Source organism: Camelina sativa, chromosome 1 (assembly GCF_000633955.1).
Source record: "Camelina sativa cultivar DH55 chromosome 1, Cs, whole genome shotgun sequence".
Lineage (NCBI taxonomy): Eukaryota > Viridiplantae > Streptophyta > Magnoliopsida > Brassicales > Brassicaceae > Camelina > Camelina sativa.
In genome coordinates, this window is record NC_025685.1 from 7,909,539 (window position 1) to 7,929,251 (window position 19,713).

The 19,713-nt window shown below is 36.2% G+C and overlaps 2 protein-coding genes, 1 long non-coding RNA gene and 1 pseudogene across 3 annotated transcripts; 2 read left to right on the top strand and 2 right to left on the bottom strand.

Moving 5' to 3' along the window:
• On the top strand, window positions 253-2,121 carry LOC104782717 (protein TIFY 6B). The gene is made up of 6 exons (XM_010507728.1): window positions 253-455; window positions 632-846; window positions 953-1,043; window positions 1,136-1,442; window positions 1,535-1,595; window positions 1,684-2,121. Exons 1-6 carry the CDS (start codon window positions 270-272, stop codon window positions 1,784-1,786), a joined length of 963 nt encoding a protein of 320 aa, XP_010506030.1. The 5' UTR covers window positions 253-269; the 3' UTR covers window positions 1,787-2,121.
• On the bottom strand, window positions 11,062-12,159 carry LOC104705299 (putative F-box protein At3g17560). Its single transcript, XM_010421276.1, has one exon. It carries the CDS (start codon window positions 12,157-12,159, stop codon window positions 11,062-11,064), a length of 1,098 nt encoding a protein of 365 aa, XP_010419578.1.
• On the top strand, window positions 13,896-14,607 carry LOC104705308 (annotated as a pseudogene).
• Window positions 15,682-16,801, bottom strand: LOC104782724. Its single transcript, XR_767055.2, has 4 exons — window positions 16,663-16,801; window positions 16,096-16,202; window positions 15,965-16,000; window positions 15,682-15,868 (listed from the first exon to the last, which is right to left on the bottom strand). It is a non-coding gene; the product is annotated as an uncharacterized LOC104782724 (long non-coding RNA).

Below are 19,713 nucleotides of genomic sequence, written 5' to 3' on the forward strand. Positions count from 1 at the left end.
TCATCAGCAATAGCAATAACTCACAACCTTTGGTAGGAGTTCCTATCATGGCACCTCCTATTTCAATCNTCGTTGAACTTGTCAACAGTATCAGATTCTAGTTCTACATTGTTGGTAAATTTTTTTTTTCTTGGGTTCGGTGTTTGTTAATGTAAGATCTCGAGACATTTATGGTTAACAGTTGGTGGTACTTCACGTTTGACTGTAAACTGATAAAGGTCTGATTGTTTCCTTTTTTTTCCCTTTTTGTAGCTCCCAACAGAGGAGGAATGAACTGGTCGTTCTCAAACAAAGTCTCTGCTGCTTCTTCTCAGTTTCTATCTTTCAGGCCATCTCAAGAAGATAGACATAGAAAGTCTGGAAATTACCATCTGCCGCACTCTGGTTCCTTCATGCCATCATCGGTAGCAGATGTATATGATTCAAACCGCAAAGCTCCTTACAGTTCTGTACAGGTATCTATCATGTCATGTGCCTTTTTCCCAATATTGTAGTTTATGGCAATTAGTTGGTGGATGGATATAATCTTGGTTTAATATAATAACTGATTCATATAAGCTAATCTTCTCATTTTTAGATAAGTTAGTCCAAACAAGTTCCTTACACATTATTTATGGTTTTTTGCTCTCAGGGAGTAAGAATGTTCCCTAATTCCAACCAACAGGAAGAAACTAACGCAGTTTCCATGTCCATGCCGGGTTTCCAGTCTCATCATTACGCGGCAGGAGGAAGAGGCTTCATCAGCAATAGCAATAACTCACAACCTTTGGTAGGAGTTCCTATCATGGCACCTCCTATTTCAATCCTTCCTCCTCCCGGCACCATTGTAGGGACAACTGATATTAGGTACCAACTGCTTCTCCCTTCTCTTCTCTCATAAGTCATCATTTCATATCTTGTGGTTACATAAACTCTTTCTACAGTTTCATAATTAAAGACTTGTTTTTTTCAGATCTTCTTCCAAGCCACTAGGGGCACCTGCGCAGTTGACGATCTTTTATGCCGGTTCAGTTTGTGTTTACGATGACATATCTCCTGAAAAGGTAACTCAATCATCTTCTTCCATGTATGCATCTCTTTTATTAGTTTGGTATGGTTACTCATTTGCTTTATTCTTTCATTTCCTCCATCTCAGGCAAAGGCGATAATGTTGCTAGCTGGGAATGGTTCTCCTATGCCTCAAGCCTTTTCACCACCTCAAACTCATCATCAACATGGGGTCCATCATACTCGTGCCTCTGTTGATTCTTCAGCTATGCCTCCTAGCTTCATGCCTACAATATCTTATCTTAGTCCTGAAGCTGGAAGTAGCACAAATGGACTTGGAGCAGCAAAACTAACAAGAGGCTTGACATCAACATGTCACGACAACCAAACTAATGCATCCAATATCAATTGCTCAGTAGCTGTTTCAGGTTCTACCAGTGTAATGGCTCCAACAGGTAAACACAGAGTCACATATCCCTGATACTAAATTCGAACATAGCTTACTAGTATTTCCATGGCTGTAAACGTCAATCTCTTTCTTGTGCAGTGGCTTTACCCCTGGCTCGCAAAGCATCTCTGGCTAGGTTTTTAGAAAAACGCAAAGAAAGGTAGACACAACAAACTCTTCACATTAATACACAATTCAATAGTTTTCTTGAGCTAACTCTCTTTCCTCATCGTGTGTGCGTTCTGCAGGGTCACGAGCGTATCGCCATATTGCGTAGACAAGAAGTCATCGACAGATTGTCGCAGATCAATGTCCGAATGCATTAGTTCTTCTCTGAGCTCTGCAACCTAACGTCATCTACAGCAAGATGAAGGTTGCTTTTAGACCACTCCACACCCATATTTGCATTTCAATGGCGGCCTTTCAGTTTCTCAGTTATTTTTTTTTCTCCTCTGGCTACACTGAGTTTCTTCGTAGCTTATATATATACGATAGTGTATACTTTGTTTACCAGATTTTGGTCTAGTGGAACGCTTATGAGGGCAAAACAGACACGTACTTGGGAAAATTAGTAGAAACTGTTTGTTTGTTTCTTTACTCTTTTCTTTTGTATATATCACTCAAGGCTCTCAAGCTCGCGTATGTATAATTCATTTAATGGAACTGGTTCGCTTCTGTTTCCCGTATATATCATTTCTCTAACTATAAACGTACGTGAATGTTAGGGAAAAAAAAGAAAAGATTATATTGTGTTTGTACAAATTTGGAAAAAGGATAAATAATTAATCGTTTTATACAAATTTGAAATACTAGAATAACAAGTGCATATAATTTTGTACATATATATATATATATATATATATATATATATATACATCTGTAAAATATATACTCCTAGTAAAAAGCTCTAGTAGAAGACAACAATTAATTATGAAACGAACAATATGTAGACAGTGATACGCTTAATCCTCTAGATGAATGTGTGCCGTGGCCAAAAGTCTGACCTTTCAGTGTAGGGAACCTGGTTAAGTGAAATGACGAATCTGTAGATGATTTTACCCCAAAGGGACGTGTTAGATGATATTTATAGGATCTACATTGGTTTTCAATTTAATAGAGGATTATGTATCTTCTGGAAGTAATGTGAGCGCAGAAACAAGGTTTGCAGTTGTGTGCAGGTTATATATATATATATATATATATATATATATATTGATATATTCCAAATATTCCCATGAACGTTAACTTCACAACCTTAAATGCACGATGTTATGAGTTGTGAATAAGATTGCTGAAAAAAAAGTGCCAGTGTGATAAGCTGCATAGTGTGAAGAAGAAGACAAGCACGTGTGGATCACGTGAGAAGAGAACCGGTTTAGAAGAAGAGCTGGTTTACTTTCTTAGACATTTTTGTATATAAACGATTGTATGGTTTTATAAGAGGGTTATGCATTGTTTGTGAATTGTAGAAGTGACATCGGTGATGTGTGGGAGGCTCTAATCTTGTAAAACAGTGTATCGGAGAATAAGAAAGATAGTTTCATAGTTTCATTCTTATCAGAGTGAATGTAGAGCCACCGTTCATTTTTATCATAGTTTCATAGTTTTGTATAACCTCTCCTTTGTTAATTTTAGTCGCATTCGTTAGGAAAATCATTTAGTTGCATCGGATATATTGGAGCTAGGATGTCTTGGAATATATTTGTATTATTTTCGATGAGGTTGATGCATCAGAAGATTGATATTTGCGAAGTCAGAGTTAAGAGAGCTATAAACATTTATAAAAGATTATTAAAAGACTCTATGAGATATTATGGAAAATTTTACTTTGTTGAATTCATTTACAGTGTTGATTTACATTTGCCTTATATAGACACTATAGAACAATCTAGAACTGGTAACTAATGGTATAGCTGTCATGGTGAGTCATCAGATAGGGATTGCAGAACGTTGAACCTATTGTCGTGAAGGACCGTTGTTCTCGTCGTCTTCTCCGTACGCTCGACACTCTCCTTTTGAGCTGGCATTGTGTTCTTCTAATCTAGAGTAGATTTGGTTGTTGTTGGGCTTGTTGAGTCCATTGGACTTTCCACACTTGAGCCCACTTTGTTGCTTACACTCCCCCGCAAGCTTGGAGTGGGGGGGACACACGCCAAGGTTGGACCGTAACTGAACGAAGGACTTCTTGGGCAAAGACTTTGTGAATACGTCTGCAAGTTGGTCTTCTGCATAGATGTGGTGTGTTTCGATGAGACCAAGTGCAACACGTTCCCTGATATAGTGGTAGTCTGTGTCGAAATGTTTGGTTCTGTTGTGGAGAGCTGGATTGGCTGTTAGATATACTGCAGAGAGATTGTCACAGTAGACCTGTGTAGGTTCATATTGTGAGATGCCAATGTCTCGAAGCAGTGATGAAATCCAATTGATCTCCCTTGCTGTAGCTGTAAGCGTTCGATACTCTGCTTCTGTTGAGGAGTTTGACACCGTTGGTTGCCTTTTTGCCGACCAAGAGATGATGTTTGTACCTAGAAGAACACAGAAGCCACCAGTAGATCTTCTAGGCTTCTTACAGCCTGCATAATCACTATCACAATATGCAGATAGAGAGAAGTTTCTGTTCGTCTTGATTGGTAGCCCCATGTTAAGTGTTCCTTTTAGATACCTTAGTATTCGTTTGAGCAGACCAAAGTCAGAGTTGGTAGGTGAGTGCATTCTTTGACAAACAAAGTTGACTGCAAACTGTATATCTGGTCTTGTAATTGTCAAGTACTGCAGTTTTCCAGCAAGACTTCAAAAATAGGTTGGATCACTGAAAGGTTCAGAATTGCTCTTGTCTAGCTGTTCAGGAAGGGGGGTTGGCATAGAGTTGCAGTCACTCATAGCAGCTTGATGAAGAATGTCAGACGCATAGGCCGTCTGATGGAGAAAAAGCCCATCGGAGTATGACTCTATCTCTATACCCAAGAAGTATTTTGGGGGACCAAGGTCTTTCATTGAGAAGCGAGTGTTGAGAGCCTGCAATAGATCGTCGAGAAGAGCTTGATCACTGCCAGTAAGGAGGATGTCGTCAACGTATAGAAGCAGTACCAACATCTTATCATCCAGTCGACAAACAAATAGTGATGGGTCAGCAGTGCTGCAGTTGAATCCGTACTCCAGAAGAAAGTTGCTGAAGGTGTCAAACCAGGCTCTTGGAGCTTGCTTGAGTCTGTAGAGAGCTTTGGTGAGACGACAAACGTGATTTGGTCTGTTTTCATCAACAAATCATGTTGCTTAAGTGTGGAAATTCCAATGGACTCAACAAGCCCAACAACAACCAAAGCCACTCTAGATAAGAAGAACACAATGCCAGCTCAAAAGCAGAGTGCCGAGCGTACGGAGAAGACGACGAGAACAACGGTCCTTCACGACAATAGGTTCAACGTTCTGCAATCCCTATATGATGACTCACCATGACAGCTATACCATTGTCGACCAGTTCTAGATTGTTCTATAGTGTCTATATAAGGCAAATGTAAATCAACACTGCAAATGAATTCAACAAAGTAAAGTTTTCCCTAATATCTCATAGAGTCTTTTATGGTATCAGAGCCACTGTAAACCTTAACAGGTGAAACAATGGCGAATACTTTTCGTTTCCAGACAACGTTCATGTCACCAGCTCTGTCACTCTCAAGCTGAATGACACCAACTATCTTCTGTGGAAGACACAGTTTGAGTCCCTCTTGTCCAGTCAAAAGCTTATCGGCTTTGTCAATGGAGTCGTCAATGCTCCAGCTCAGACTCGCCTCGTCGTCAATGGTGAAGTCTCCAACGAGGTCCCCAAATCCTCAATATGAGTTGTGGTGCTGCACAGATCAGCTTATGCGGTCTTGGTTGTTTGGTACTCTGTCAAAAGAAGTCCTTGGTCATGTTCACAATCTGCAAACCTCTCGTGAGATCTGGTTGTCTCTTGCAGAAAACTTCAACAAAGGCAGTGTTGCTCGAGAGTTTTCTCTTCGTCGTAGCCTTCAGCTTCTCCTCAAGAAAGATAAGTCTCTTTCTACCTACCACCGTGAGTTCAAAAACATTTGTGACTCCCTAAGCTCCATTGGAAAACCTGTTGATGAGTCTATGAAGATATTCGGTTTTCTTAATGGCCTAGGGAGAGAGTATGATCCGATAGCCACGGTCATACAAAGCTCTCTGACAAAGCTTCCTGCTCCAACGTTCAACGACGTCGTCAATGAAATCCAGAGCTTCGATTGCAAACTCCAATCCTATGAAGATGCCACTTCAGTCACTCCTCACCTTGCCTTCAACACTTAGAAGATGAATCCTTGCGACCCTCAGTTTGCTTCAAGAGGTCGTGGTCGCGGTTCTGGACAAAACTGAGGAAGGGGAGGTTATTCTACAAGAGGACGAGGGTTCACTCAACATCAGTCTCACTCTCCATCCTCTGGCCAGCGTCCAGTGTGTTAGATCTGCGGTCGTACTGGTCACACTGCACTCAAGTGTTACAACCGCTTCGACAACAACTACCAAGATGAGGCTCAAGCCTTCTCAGCTCTTCGTGTGTCCGATAACACTGAATGGCACCCATACTCTGGAGCAACAGCGCATGTGACACCCTCGCTTGAAGCTCTGCAATCTGCAACAAACTACGAAGAGTAAGGATACAATCATGGTAGGAGATGGAACCTTCCTTCCGATTACTCATATTGGCTCTGCAAACATCACTTCTTCCAAAGGTACAATTCCTTTAAATGATGTTTTGGTCTGTCCATATATACAAAAGTCTCTTCTCTCAGTATCAAAATTGTGTGATGACTATCCATGTGGGGTTTACTTTGATACTGATAAGGTCTGCATAATCGATTTACCAACACAGAAAGTGGTGTTAAAGGGTCCTCTTAAGAATGAACTTTTTGTGCTGGAGAATCAGGAGTTTGTAGCATTCTACTCAAATCGTCAGTGTGCTACAACAGAGGAATTGTGGCATCACAGACTTGGACACGCAAACACTGCAGTTCTCCAACAACTTCAACACAACAAGGTTATTCAATTCAATAAGAGCAGCACCACTTCCATTTGTGAGCCTTGCTAGATGGGAAAGAGTACGAGACTTCTTTTTTTTGTTTCTGATTCTCGAGTTTTACACCCATTAGATCGAATCCATTGTGATCTATGGGGTCCTGCACCAGTTGTATCCACTCAAGGATTTAAATATTATGTGGTTTTTGTTGATGACTTCTTAAGATACTCGTGGTTATATCCATTGCGCAATAAATCAGATTTCTTTTCAGTGTTTGTTGCTTTTCAAAAGCTGGTAGAAAATCAGTTCAATAGCAAGATTAAAGTGTTTCAGAGTGATGGTGGTGGAGAATTCACTAGCAACAAGTTTAAAGAACATCTATAAGAGCACGGTATTCATCACAGGTTATCATGTCCACATACTCCCCAGCAAAACGGATTGGCAGAAAGGATCGACATCTAGTTGAGCTTGGTTTGTGTATGCTGTTTCACAGTCATACACCGTTAAGTTCTGGGTTGAAGCCTTCAATACCGCAAATCATCTCATTAACCTGATGTCTTCCTCTGTTTTGGCGAATTTGAGTCCTCATGAGGTCTTACTTGGTCAAAAACCAGAGTATTCAGCTCTTCGTGTGTTCAGATCAGCTTTCTACCCATGTTTTCGACCCATCACAAGCAACAAATTTGAACCACGCTCTCTTCAATGTGTTTTCCTCGGATACAACAGTCAATACAAGGGCTATCGTTGCTTGTTTCCTCCCACAGGAAAAGTCTACATATCACGGCATGTCATCTTTGATGAACATGAATTACCATTCAAGAACAAGTACCAATCACTGATCCCTCAGTATGATACACCCATCTTGCAGGCGTGGCAAAAAATGCAGATAAATCCACCTCCTATAACTCCTGCTCCGGTTCAGTTGTTGCAAAAACCGACTCCACCTACTACAGAACCAGCTCCTGCAGAAAATACTCCTGAAGAAGATATAGATAACGAAGAAGAAGAGGTTGTATTGGAGGTTCAACAAGCTGAGAATCCAACCAACAATGTCACAAACGCTCATTCTATGACAACAAGATCCAAGGCTGGAATTCAGAAGCCTAATACTCGATACGCACTTATTGCCTCCAAGTTTACTACTTCTGAACCAACAACAATTGTGTCAGAAATGAAGCATCCTGGTTGGAATGCAGCTGTTCTAGAAGAGGTAAGAAGAATTAACTTGTTATGCACATGGTCCTTAGTTCCTCCAATAGAAGATATGAACATACTAGACTCCAAATGGTGTCCAAGACCAAGCTTAATCCAGATGGCACTGTAGATAAGCTCAAGGGACGTCTTGTTGCAAAGGGGTTTGGTCAGGAAGAAGGTGTTGACTATCTAGAGACGTTCAGTCCTGTGGTTCGGACAGCAACAATTAGACTAGTTCTTGATGTAGCAACAGCAAGAGACTAGCCAATCAAGCAACTAGACGTCTCCAATGCGTTCCTACACGGTGAAATACAAGAACCGGTGTACATGTATCAACCTTCAGGATTTGTTGATGAAAACAGACCAAATTCCTTTGCAACAAGACGTGCCTTGAGCTTATCTACAGTGCCATCTGGATTAAGTTTGGTCTTTAACACCCATTTGGAGTCTAGTATGTTCATATCTTCTGTTGGAAGAACTAAGGACTATGTGCATAACAAGTTAATTCTTCTTATCTAGAGTAGCTTTGGTTGTTGTTGGGCTTGTTGAGTCCATTGGACTTTCCACACTTGAGCCCACTTTGTTGCTTACAATTATATGCTAACGACCCTGACACTTTTGGAAGGAAAATATGATATTTCTGAGTTTTAATAGTTATTACTTCCTTTAATATTTTTGGTGGGTATATACTCATATGTATCAAGTCCCATTCTTATTATTTTCAGAAGAGAAACCAGTAGATAAATATGGAGTGGACTTTGAGGAAGTTTTTACACCAGTTGCTAGGATTGAGACTATAAGACTCCTAATTGATCTTGCAGCCTCACATGGTTGGGAAATTCACTATCTTGATGTAAAGACAGCATTTCTTCATGGAGAGCTTAAGGAGACTATTTTTGTTAGTCAACCTGAAGGTTTTGAGAAAAGAGGGAGTGAAGGAAAAGTCTACAAGCTTAACAAAGCCTTATATGGATTAAGACAGACACCTAGAGCTTGGAATAATAAGTTGAATCAAATTTTGGAAGAGTTGCAGTTTGTGAAGTGTTCAAAAGAACCTTCTGTGTATCGAAAGGATGCTGGTAAGGATGTCTTGATTATAGGTGTCTATGTTGATGACTTGTTTGTGACAGGGACAAGTCTAACTATGATTAACAGATTTAAGGAGGAGATGGCTGCTAACTTTGAGATGAGTAATCTTGGGAAATTGTCATATTACCTTGGAATGCAGGTTTGACAACATCAAGATGGGATCACATTAAGTCAGGCTCGATATGCTCATAAGATTCTTGAAGAAGCAGGGATGTCAAACTGCAATTCAGTTCTTATTCCGATGGAGACAGAGTTAAAATTATCTAAAGCTGAGAATGAAGAGGAGATTGATGCAACATTGTATATGAAGAATGTGGGGTGTCTACGCTATTTGCTCCATACTAGGCCAGATCTATCATGTTGTGTGGGGATACTGAGCAGATATATGCAGAGTCCAAGGCGATCACATGGTGTAGCAATGAAGCATTGCTTAAGATACTTAAGAGGAACCATACATTTCGGCCTATCTTATGGTAGATCAAATGTACCACGGTTAATAGGCTACAGCGATAGCAGTCATAATGTCGATCCAGATGATGGAAGGAGTACTTCAGGGCATATATTCTATCTTGGTAAGAGTCCGATCACATGGTGCTCGCAGAAACAGGATGTGGTGACTTTATCTTCTTGCGAAGCAGAGTTTATGGCCGGGACTGAAGCTGCAAAGCAAGCGATTTGGTTGCAGGATTTGTTGGTCGAGATCACCAGAGCTGCAGAAGAGAAGGTTACTATTCAGATTGATAACCAATCGGCGATTGCTCTCACGAAGAACCCTGTATTCCATGGGAGAAGTAAGCACATACATAGGCGTTATCACTTCATTAGAGAACGGGTTGAGAGTGGTCAGATTGTGGTTGAGCATGTCACGGGAAATGAGCAGAGAGCAGACATTCTCACAACAGCTTTAGACAAAAACAAGTTTAAGGTAATGACAGATCTCTTGGGAGTTCAAGACTTGTCGAAACAGAGCTTCAAGCTTAAGGAGGAGTATGTTGGGATAAGCTTGAAGGAAGCTTGAGCTGGAAGATAGTCCTAGTCTTACTATAATTGGGTTTGTTAAGGAGACAAGGATCAAATGTATTAAGAGATATCTAATATGTGTGATTCCTAGTAGGATTAGGATTAACAAAGTCTTATATAAGGATGTGTTGAGATGTGACACAACTAATTAGATTGAGAGATTGAGAGTTTGAGAGAAACCAAAGTTTTGAGATATTTTCTTTGGTAATAATAAAGAGAGTTATTCTTTATGTGAGTTCTTAAATTATCCTTTGATTCTATAGTTTCGTCTGCAGTAGTAACGATGAGGATTCGTTTCTTTATGATTTCTGATTAGTCTATTTGTATTAGACGGGTGTTAACAAGCTTGTTGTCCTTATTGGTGTCACAGTTGGACCAAAATGGAGAAATGTTAAAATTGTTGGAACTGACCTGGTTGAAAGGAAAATAGATGGGAAATGAGACGAAAACTAATTGTGCAAAAACGGCATATGTTCCATTTATCGCTGAGGGTGTCAAGTTTGGTACATTATTTTGTCAGCTTTCTGTTTATCAATGGTGCGGTGAGTATGGCAAGGATTCAGAGCGAATAAAGGAACATTATGTTTACAGCAATGGCTGGCTGGGATCATCACCGACGGGATTCCGTGGTATTTGGTGACTTTAATTGTGGTCCAATCTGAATCAAATTAAAAAACCGATATGTAACCAATGCCAAAGCTTATAATTTTGATCATTAGTATATCAGTTTAGACGCTAAAAACATATGAAACGGTTTCAACTATCGTGCTAAAAAAAAAAGTCCACAATTTTATATGCCAGAGAAGTTTGTTTCTCTATTATGAATTAGAATATACAATACATGAGATGTATATGAAAAAACTAATGCGTATGCATCTAGTAACAATATACAATGCATGTGAAGTTCACATTAATAATATAAACTCGATTAGTAAACGCTAAAAAAAAAAATGAGCGCTCGGTATAGTAAAATTATGATTGACATTGGATCCTTAATTATCCTGCAAATCTCTCTCAAATTGAGAAATCCATCATATGTTCTTCTTTACAGCCCTTTCTTATAGTATTTGGTATTAGCACCGTACCGTATAAAATATATAGTTCTTAAATGGTGGTAAAGGATCTTATTACGTGCTTATGGATATAATAGTCTCTAATTAGGTGAAAAGTGAAAGCGATCAAACCACAATCTCTGCAGTTTTCTTTTTAAAAGTAATTAAGAGGATTTTATGAATGAGGCTAGATTAGAAGCACTTCATATCTAGTGTCCACAAAAGAGATGCAAGAGATATTATTAACATCGCTGGATTTAAACGAATCTTGGAACATAAGTAAACACCGTTGGCGGACATGGAAGACCCCAATAATTTAAATACAAACATTTGTAAATTAATGGTACTTCGTGGTATTCATCTTCTCCAACAACGCATACCTTGCTGTTGTTGTCGTCACAGAAAACGGCAACTTTCTTCTCCTCATTAATGAAGAAACTTATGGGAGGCGAACTGCAACAGTTCATACCGGGTTTTAAATCCACATGTAAGAACTTGGTCCACGACGCAAATGTGGTCTCAATCTCTTTGGCGATCCATATGTCAATCTTTGATTTCGAGCCCGTATAATACAGCAACAACGAAAGATGTTCTTCTCTAACAACTGAGAGACCCATGGTACTAAAATATGCTGCTTCTTTATGAAATGGCACACACAGATGCTGAAATTTCTCTGTTGAGAAATCAAAACTGAGTAATGAGTATCCACTGACTCCAGATGGACTAGACACCCAATAAGTATTCCCTTTCAAAGACGCGCCAAGACTAAGTATTATACCATGGGGAGATACATCAAGACTCCTCCATGAATTAGAGCTAAACTCATAGATTTCCAATTTTTCTCTACTTATAATCCTCAAGATCTTGTAGTTATGGCACAATTCCTTGTTATTGTAACCGAGCGCATAGACCTCCTCTGTCTGGTGATACTGACTTATCGGTCGGATCCATCTGGTTTTCCCCGAGAAGGGGTTCCAAACCACACACCAGGCTTCATGCTCTCTTGATACGGCGGTGCATAGCAATAAACCATCACAGTGAAAGGCTTCATATATACCGAATTGATCTGAATTACTAAGGGGGTCGATTAGGCTATGATTACCTTTCAACCGTAGACGAGAGTTGAGGTGAACTTCATTGATATTGGAACTCACTGAATAAACCTCATACTCAATCAACATTACATCGTAGTACCCTCTTTCAGTTTTATCAGAGTGTTTTTTGATAAATCCAGGGTCTTTGAATAAAGCGTGATGGTACCATAGTTTGCAAGTAGATCGTAATCGTCTCAAAGATGTCACGGGAACCTTAGAGAGTATCTCTTCTAGCACATCCACTCGAAGGTTGGAGATCATCCTTGTGATTATCTTACAAAGAAGAAAGCTACATTAACTAATATATAAGGTTTGATTATTATATATATATATATAATATATATATAAGGTTTACTTTCTTTTATATATATACATACTCGATCCTGTTCCTCCGGTTTTCAAGTATATAAAAGGTTTACTTTATATATAAAACTAACCCTTACATTATACTATACTAGAAAGTAGCCCACGCGATGGGTGGTTTATATATGCATTATTAACTTAAAATATAAAATAAAGTTTTTATTCAATTATATATGAAATGTACATATGTAATTATTAATATATGTCTTAAAAGTAATATTCATTATACTACGGTTCAACTACAATTTATAATTTATATATGTTATATATGTCATGAAAAAGAGGAAAGTTAAATTATATACTACTAAATATTTTTGATTACAATATATTGTTGAAAGTATCTAAACAATATGTTACTATAGTAATAAGACCATTACTTACAGCAAAATCAACTATATATGGTATTTTCATTAAATATTTAAGATAAACTATATTTTTTTTTATATTTTTTTCTTTTTCAGAAAATAAAAAATTGATAAGTAGTCTAGAAAGAAAAATGTAAGATCTTACTTAATTATTTTGATAGATAATTTTATGTTGTCCTATATATTAATTTTATTGTCATCATCTAAAAGTAAAAGTTAACAAAAAATTATTTTTATATATGATAATTTAAATTTAAAATAATTTATTAAAACGATGTCACAAAACAAATATCTTATAATATAAGTTTCACCAGTTTTTATAAAAAAATCATGAAATGAAAAGTGTGTGAAATTTAATATACTTTTTATTTTCTAATCATTTTAATATAAATAGTTTAATTAACAATGAATTAATTTTTGAAATTATTGTTTTCTGTTATATTATAGGTTGATAAAACAATTATGTTATGATATCATTATGTTTTTCTGGTACATATGTTTTAAAGTCAATCAAACTGTAACTTATAAATTACTATTAAATACACATTTGAGTTGTGTCTTTAATACAATATATATGATTATTGAATATAATGTAATATATATATATATAGATATATTAGAAAATCTTCTATATTTTTAAATTAGTCTATCATAAATTAATTTGGTTTTAGTTTTTACTTTAAAATTATGAAACCATTTTGTATTTTTATTTGGTTTCAATTTGTTTATATTTTTTAGTTGGGTTGATCAATATTTTTTTATAGGTTCTATGGTGTATAATTTCATTATAAAATATATTAGATGCTAAAACTAAAAAATGGAGGGAATAATATATTTTTGTAACAATGTTGAAAAAAATCAAAAAGCAAACTATACAATAATTATCTTTTTTAAAAAACTATACACCACATAAGATACACATAAAATAAAGTCAAATAAAAAATAGAATGTTAAAATTAAAATTAATAATAATGACATGTGTCACAAAAGTAAAGTGCCAAATATTACATTATTAGGTAAAGTTAAAAAAAATATTCTGTTATTATACAAGATATCCTGTTCCTTACATTATACTACATATCATAAGGTTACTTTATGTCTTTATATATAAAAGTAAACCTTACTTTAGAGCATTTGCATCGGCGTATGAATGGGCTGTCCGATGCAATTAAATGATTTAATTTAAATCTAAATTCGACATATATCGAAGGAACGTTCATAGGGGACGTTTATTTCTCCGTCCTTCGTTACATGTGTCTGCGTGTGAGATGTTTGTGTTATTTCTCCGACTTGTTTTGCCGGCAAAAGCATCCATTCATTTGCTTATCTCATGTCTTCTTCTCTTGCTCTGTTTCCTTCTTTGAGTCCTTCTCCTCTCGCTCCAAGATTCTTATAAACCCTAACCCAATTCCCGAATTCTCCATTTCTCTCTCCATGCTCTGTTTTGAGGTTAAAAACGCATCTTTACTGAATTTGAGAACTCGAATTGCTCCTCTTCAACCCCAACAAGTTCGGTCCAAAACCCTTGTTTTGTCTGCTCAGTCCAGTTTCTTGAAAGGTTTGTTCTTCCCCCCCCCCCCNTAGTTACAGTTTGGTTATGTTTTGGTTTGGTTGAAGGTCTCTGTACCTAGACCAGTTGCTAGAATCTCGGTGACGATTGCAGCATTAGCGGTTTCGTTGTTTGTTGTCAAGTCGTTTCTATCAACCGCTTTCTTTGTATTGGTATGTAATGCAACACCATCCCTATTCGTGGACTCTTTTTCGGTGTTTACAAAGCTAATTTACTATGAGTTGTTTGTGTGCACAGGGTACAATAGGATTTGCATATTTCTTATTCATAGCCTTAAACAAAGATGAAGCTCCTAAACTCAGAGGAGAAGATAAAAGTTCTGGTTCCAAACCATTGGATGATCCACTTGAAGAAGCAAAGAGAATCATGGACAACCAATGCTCATACCAAAAATTGAAGGACCAAAAATAAGAATAAAATATTTGAAGGACCAAAAATTGTCCTTCACCGATGCACATGGCCTTATATATCCTGTTCCTCCGGTTTTCATGTGCAGTCCTTCCCTTCCCTGACATATTATGCAAAACCACACCAGAAACTTAACAGAAATCAATTTTAGGGAGGTTATGTAATATGTATAATGTACACAATTTTTGTTGCACTATCAGTCTCAGCTCTCAGAATTTTGGTTATGTACGTACACTAATTAATTTTGTTTAATACGAGAGCACATGCCAATCAAGGTTTTATGTATATCATTCTTAACCCCTTGTCTTTTGGACGTGGGTGATTTTATGAACAATGAAGAATTTCTCTAAGCTAAGCTGATGAGATATATCTTTCCTTCTTTTTATCTGTTTCAGCATGATCTCCGAGTTAACCATACCTTCATCAAGGATCAGTTCTTTTGGGTGATCTTGAACAATTTCAACCATGAATTGTGTACTATTAGTCTCTGATGCTGCTTGATTGGTGGTTTGCAGGACCTAAAGAAAATTTGAGAGTGAACCTGAGGAGTTTGCAAGAAGCTTGTGCAAAGATTTAGGCGTGGAAATGTGAAGCGGGAGTAAGATAACCACTCCATTCCTTATCTTCTTTCTTCATGTAACCCACAAATGAAGCTCGCATTCAAAATTTTTGATACAAGTGGTTTTTGCCTTTTCAATCACAATCGCGAACAACTTCACGCTATTAAATATGTTCTGTTTTTGAACAAGAATGCCATATAAATATGTTACACAAGAATGCCATATAAATATGTCACAACACTTGCGAATGTCTAATTATGGTCAGGTTGATGGCCAAAATGGTTTGGCTATTCTGCTTCTCAGGTTAATTAAGCTATAAAAAAAATAAAAAAATTGGTTTGGGTTTTTTATTTGAATTCTAAGCAGTTCTCGTTTTAGATAAGCTCTGCCTTGCACGTACTTTATGGCTTTGTTACTCAAGGAGTCGCGATGTTCCCGAATTTTCAATAAGAAAATAGTTTTAAAAGTCTTAACAAACCATTAATCCAGACATGGAGATGAAAGGAAATAAAGCCAAACAAGGATAGAACAACATAGACTAAGTTCAACTAACTTAACAAACTTTGTTTAATTTCTTCTACCTTGATTAATCATAACACAAGTCAACCAGCAGAATCTTCTTTTTGTCATCAGTCTTAACTGGATTGGTCTCACTTTCTTCTTCAATTTCAGGACTGAACCTCAAGTGGACAACTTTCGGAGACCTGCATTTATATAAATAGATTAATATCTTATTATTAAAACCATCAGACATAACAGATTAACACACATATTTAAATAAAATCTGATTAGAAACTTACCTCGAGAAGCGGCCAACTCCCCGATGATGCCACCTCCTGCATTTATATAAATTGATTAATATCTTATTATTAAAATCATCAGATTAACCTACATAGTTAAAATAATAAAATCTGATTAATTAAAAACTTACTCGGCCTCGGCAGTAATTTTTTCGTAGATAAATCTCTCCAGATTTCTACCCTGAATCGTTGTAGCGCAGGCAAAGCTAACAAGCAGGTTAGGTCTGCCCTCACCTACCTGCTCTCTTAAAAAAAATACACATCAATCCTACTAATTTATAATATTATGGAAATACATCTATACATGCACATTCATTGAATTTGTAGTTTCATTACTTGACATACCCATTGGAGAAAGATAAAAGAGAATTACGTACAGATTAGATAATCCCCTGATAATCTAAGAGAGTTTTTTTTTTTTAAGAAAAATCTTCAAATAACAACAATTAAGAACTTTCAGTTATCTACCATAACGAAACCCATCATAATTAATCTAGTAAGATAAATACTACAATTATTCTCAATTTAAAAATTCGTAATCAAAAGAAAATCTATTAAAAAGAAGGAAAAAAAAAACACTTAGTCTCAAACCTAACCGAAATCTGGATTAAATAACAGTCCTAATCTTCAACCATAAAATGAAAGTTGTATAAGTATATATATATATATATTTAATATTTTTAAAATGGTATCACTACCTCTGTTTCGCCTCCTTGGTGGTCGGTCCACTGGAGATCGTCATACTCTTGTTTCCAATTGAAAAAGTGATAATATTAACCATATATATATATATATATATATATATAAAAAGGTCAGGCTAAAATATATACCAGTTTGCCAACGTTGATTCCCCAACACTAACCAAAATCAAACAAACAATTCAATTAAGACAACAAAAATAAAATACAAATAATATTTAAAAAAAAAAAAAAAAAAAAAAANAAGAGAAAAAAGATAGGGGAGCTGATAGTAGTACCTTGGGTCACCGAGAATGGTAAATTTTAAACTCATAGTAGTAGTAGTAGCTAGTAGAAATCAGAATCACGTCAAGTGGAAAGTGACCTAAAACTAAACAGTTTATCAAATGAATAAGAATCGGGTAATTAATGAGATCGAGAAAAAGATGAAGCTAGAAGAGTGGAATAATAATACCTGAGCCGAATCGAAAACACTGAACCCTAACCCTAAGATGAGTTGAGAGGGAAATGAGCTGTGAGAGAAACAAAACAAAAAGGAAAGTTTTGGCTAAGAGGTAAAGGTGAAAGGTGAAAGGTGAAAGGCGAAAGCTGCTGATTCATATACCGGGTATACGATGACTACAGTCGTGGTTAAGTTATCCCGAATACAAGACCGGTTCGACCGGTACACAACCCACAAAAGAGCACTGTATGTTCGGTTTAGACGACGTTATTTATCCATATTAACATTTTTGAGGTACATGTACTTTTAGTTTTGTTTATTTAAAAATTTATTTACAATATTAACTCCTAAAAAAATTTCAAAACTAACATTACTCCACATTTTGTTTCCTAAATATTTTACATTTTATTTCAATTATAAAAATAACAACAATCAATATAAATAGAAACTATCATATATTTAATCATACATTATGTTGTGTTTTGAAAATATTCTATATCTGAACCCTTTGTAAACAAAGAAAAAAACAATTTGATTCCCATTTTGTTTTCCAAAATCTGTGAGCTTTAATTTTTAACGTAAAACTTCGATTGAAAATTATTTAAATATTATAATTAACATATATAAACTTAATAAAAATTTTAATTATTACGAATATGTAAAATTAAAAAATTCTAAAATACTATATAATGTGGTTATATAATAGATGAGTTATAAAGAGAACATGTTGAAAATTAATAAAATATTATTAAATTTGTGTTAACACGGGGTAAGTTCTCATTTAATTATTTATCAACGCTACTAATATTAAAATATTTGACATAAATTCAAGTTGATTAAACTAAGATTGTATAAAATAATTAAATCATTAGGAAAAATGTGACTTAATCACAGTTATAATTACTGATTATGTATTTATATTCTTTATTTTTTTGTTATAATAATTAAAAATCAAAATAGAATCTTATACACTAAATAAAACAAACTAAATATAACAAATAAATTATTATGATTTGTATTACTGATTAAAAATAATATAAATATTTAGCCGCACAACAACTAGAAAATTTAATTATTACTCTATTTACAAAACATTTAATATTAAACAAATAAATATAATATAAAATAAAAATTATAATAAAAATTATATATCGGCCGTGTACCCCGGATTAAAATGTAGTTTATTGGTATTTTCAACGAACACAAAATCTAATTAAATCGATACGAGTCGTCGTCGTCGACACCGTGTCCCTCCGAGAGAGAAGGAAGGAAAGGAGCTGAAGAATTCAGCTCAGTACTCATCTTCATTGCTTCAAGCTTCCTTTCGGGGAGGATGCGAATCAGCCAGGTAGCATAGCTGAGAAGATTCTTCCAGACAGTTAAAAATCGAAGCTGAGAGTGTTTTTTTTTTTCTTTCTAATCGATGTTCGTTCCCGTCAGTTTTTCTTTTTGGGTTTTTGGAGCATTGGTAGAATTATCAGGTCACTCTTGATTGATTGTGCTCAATAAACTCTTATTAGCCATTTAAATCCAGTTGACAAGCTTGCTTATCCCTGCCACAGCTTTATGTGCATTACTTACCGGGGAAATTCTGCGAATCCAGACCTTTAGGGGATAGTTTAGTGGGAAACTCATGGTGTATCCTTTTAGGATACCTCAGGATTTTAATATGCTGATCACAAGTATATGCGACTCCACAGTGAGAGAAAAGCAACTTGCTAGTTAGACCCCAAATATTCACACAGCTCTTATAAACCTCAAAATGAAATTTGCATGTCAAAAAAAAGGTAAAATGACCATCTTTTCTCCCTGATGATGATACAGGACAAGTGATTAGCATCCATTCAACTAAAGGACTCCTTCCTGCTCATCCTTTACTTCACAGCCACAGCACCCAAGACTCGTTTTCTTGAAAGTTGACATAGATGAGGCTAACGACGTGTCGCTGGCTGCTTCTTGGAAGTTGGAACATTAGTAACCTCCCGACCTTCAGAGATTGGCAAAGAGGTGGACAAAGTTGTCGGAGCTGATAGCTTGAGCAGAAGATTGCACAGCACTTTACTTCTAAGTAATCGTTTCTCTCTTCTTTCATTACCGTCCTCTGGCTTGTGCTTATCTTTGCAAGACAACGGTTGTCCCATCATTTAAAATTGTCGCATAACTGTTAACTTATTTGTGATTGTTTACATGACAGATCAGATTCGAATCAATATAAGACGTGAAAGAAGAGTTACACGAGCAGGGATCCCCTTTCTTTTTTCAGCTAATTAGCAAATGCTAAAGATGGAAAAAAAATTAGACTTGATCTTTCTTTTAGGGGTATTTTTAATACGCAATAACTTGGATATAATTAAACTGAAGATAGGAAAAGATAACAGTAAATAAACGACAAGTACAAGCTGATAGATTAGGGTGGGTGGTGCAGCTTGTTTGATTTGCACTGAGCTAGGAACATAAGAGCACTCAAGTAGTGGCCAACAACCTGCTTCTATAGACTCGCCAAGATCCACTTGTTTGAAGTATCCCTTCTTCCCAATGATATAAGCTACAGTATGTTGCGAGTGGGGCGAGATTTACCTCTGTTTACCTCCTTCTCATCAACATAGAAA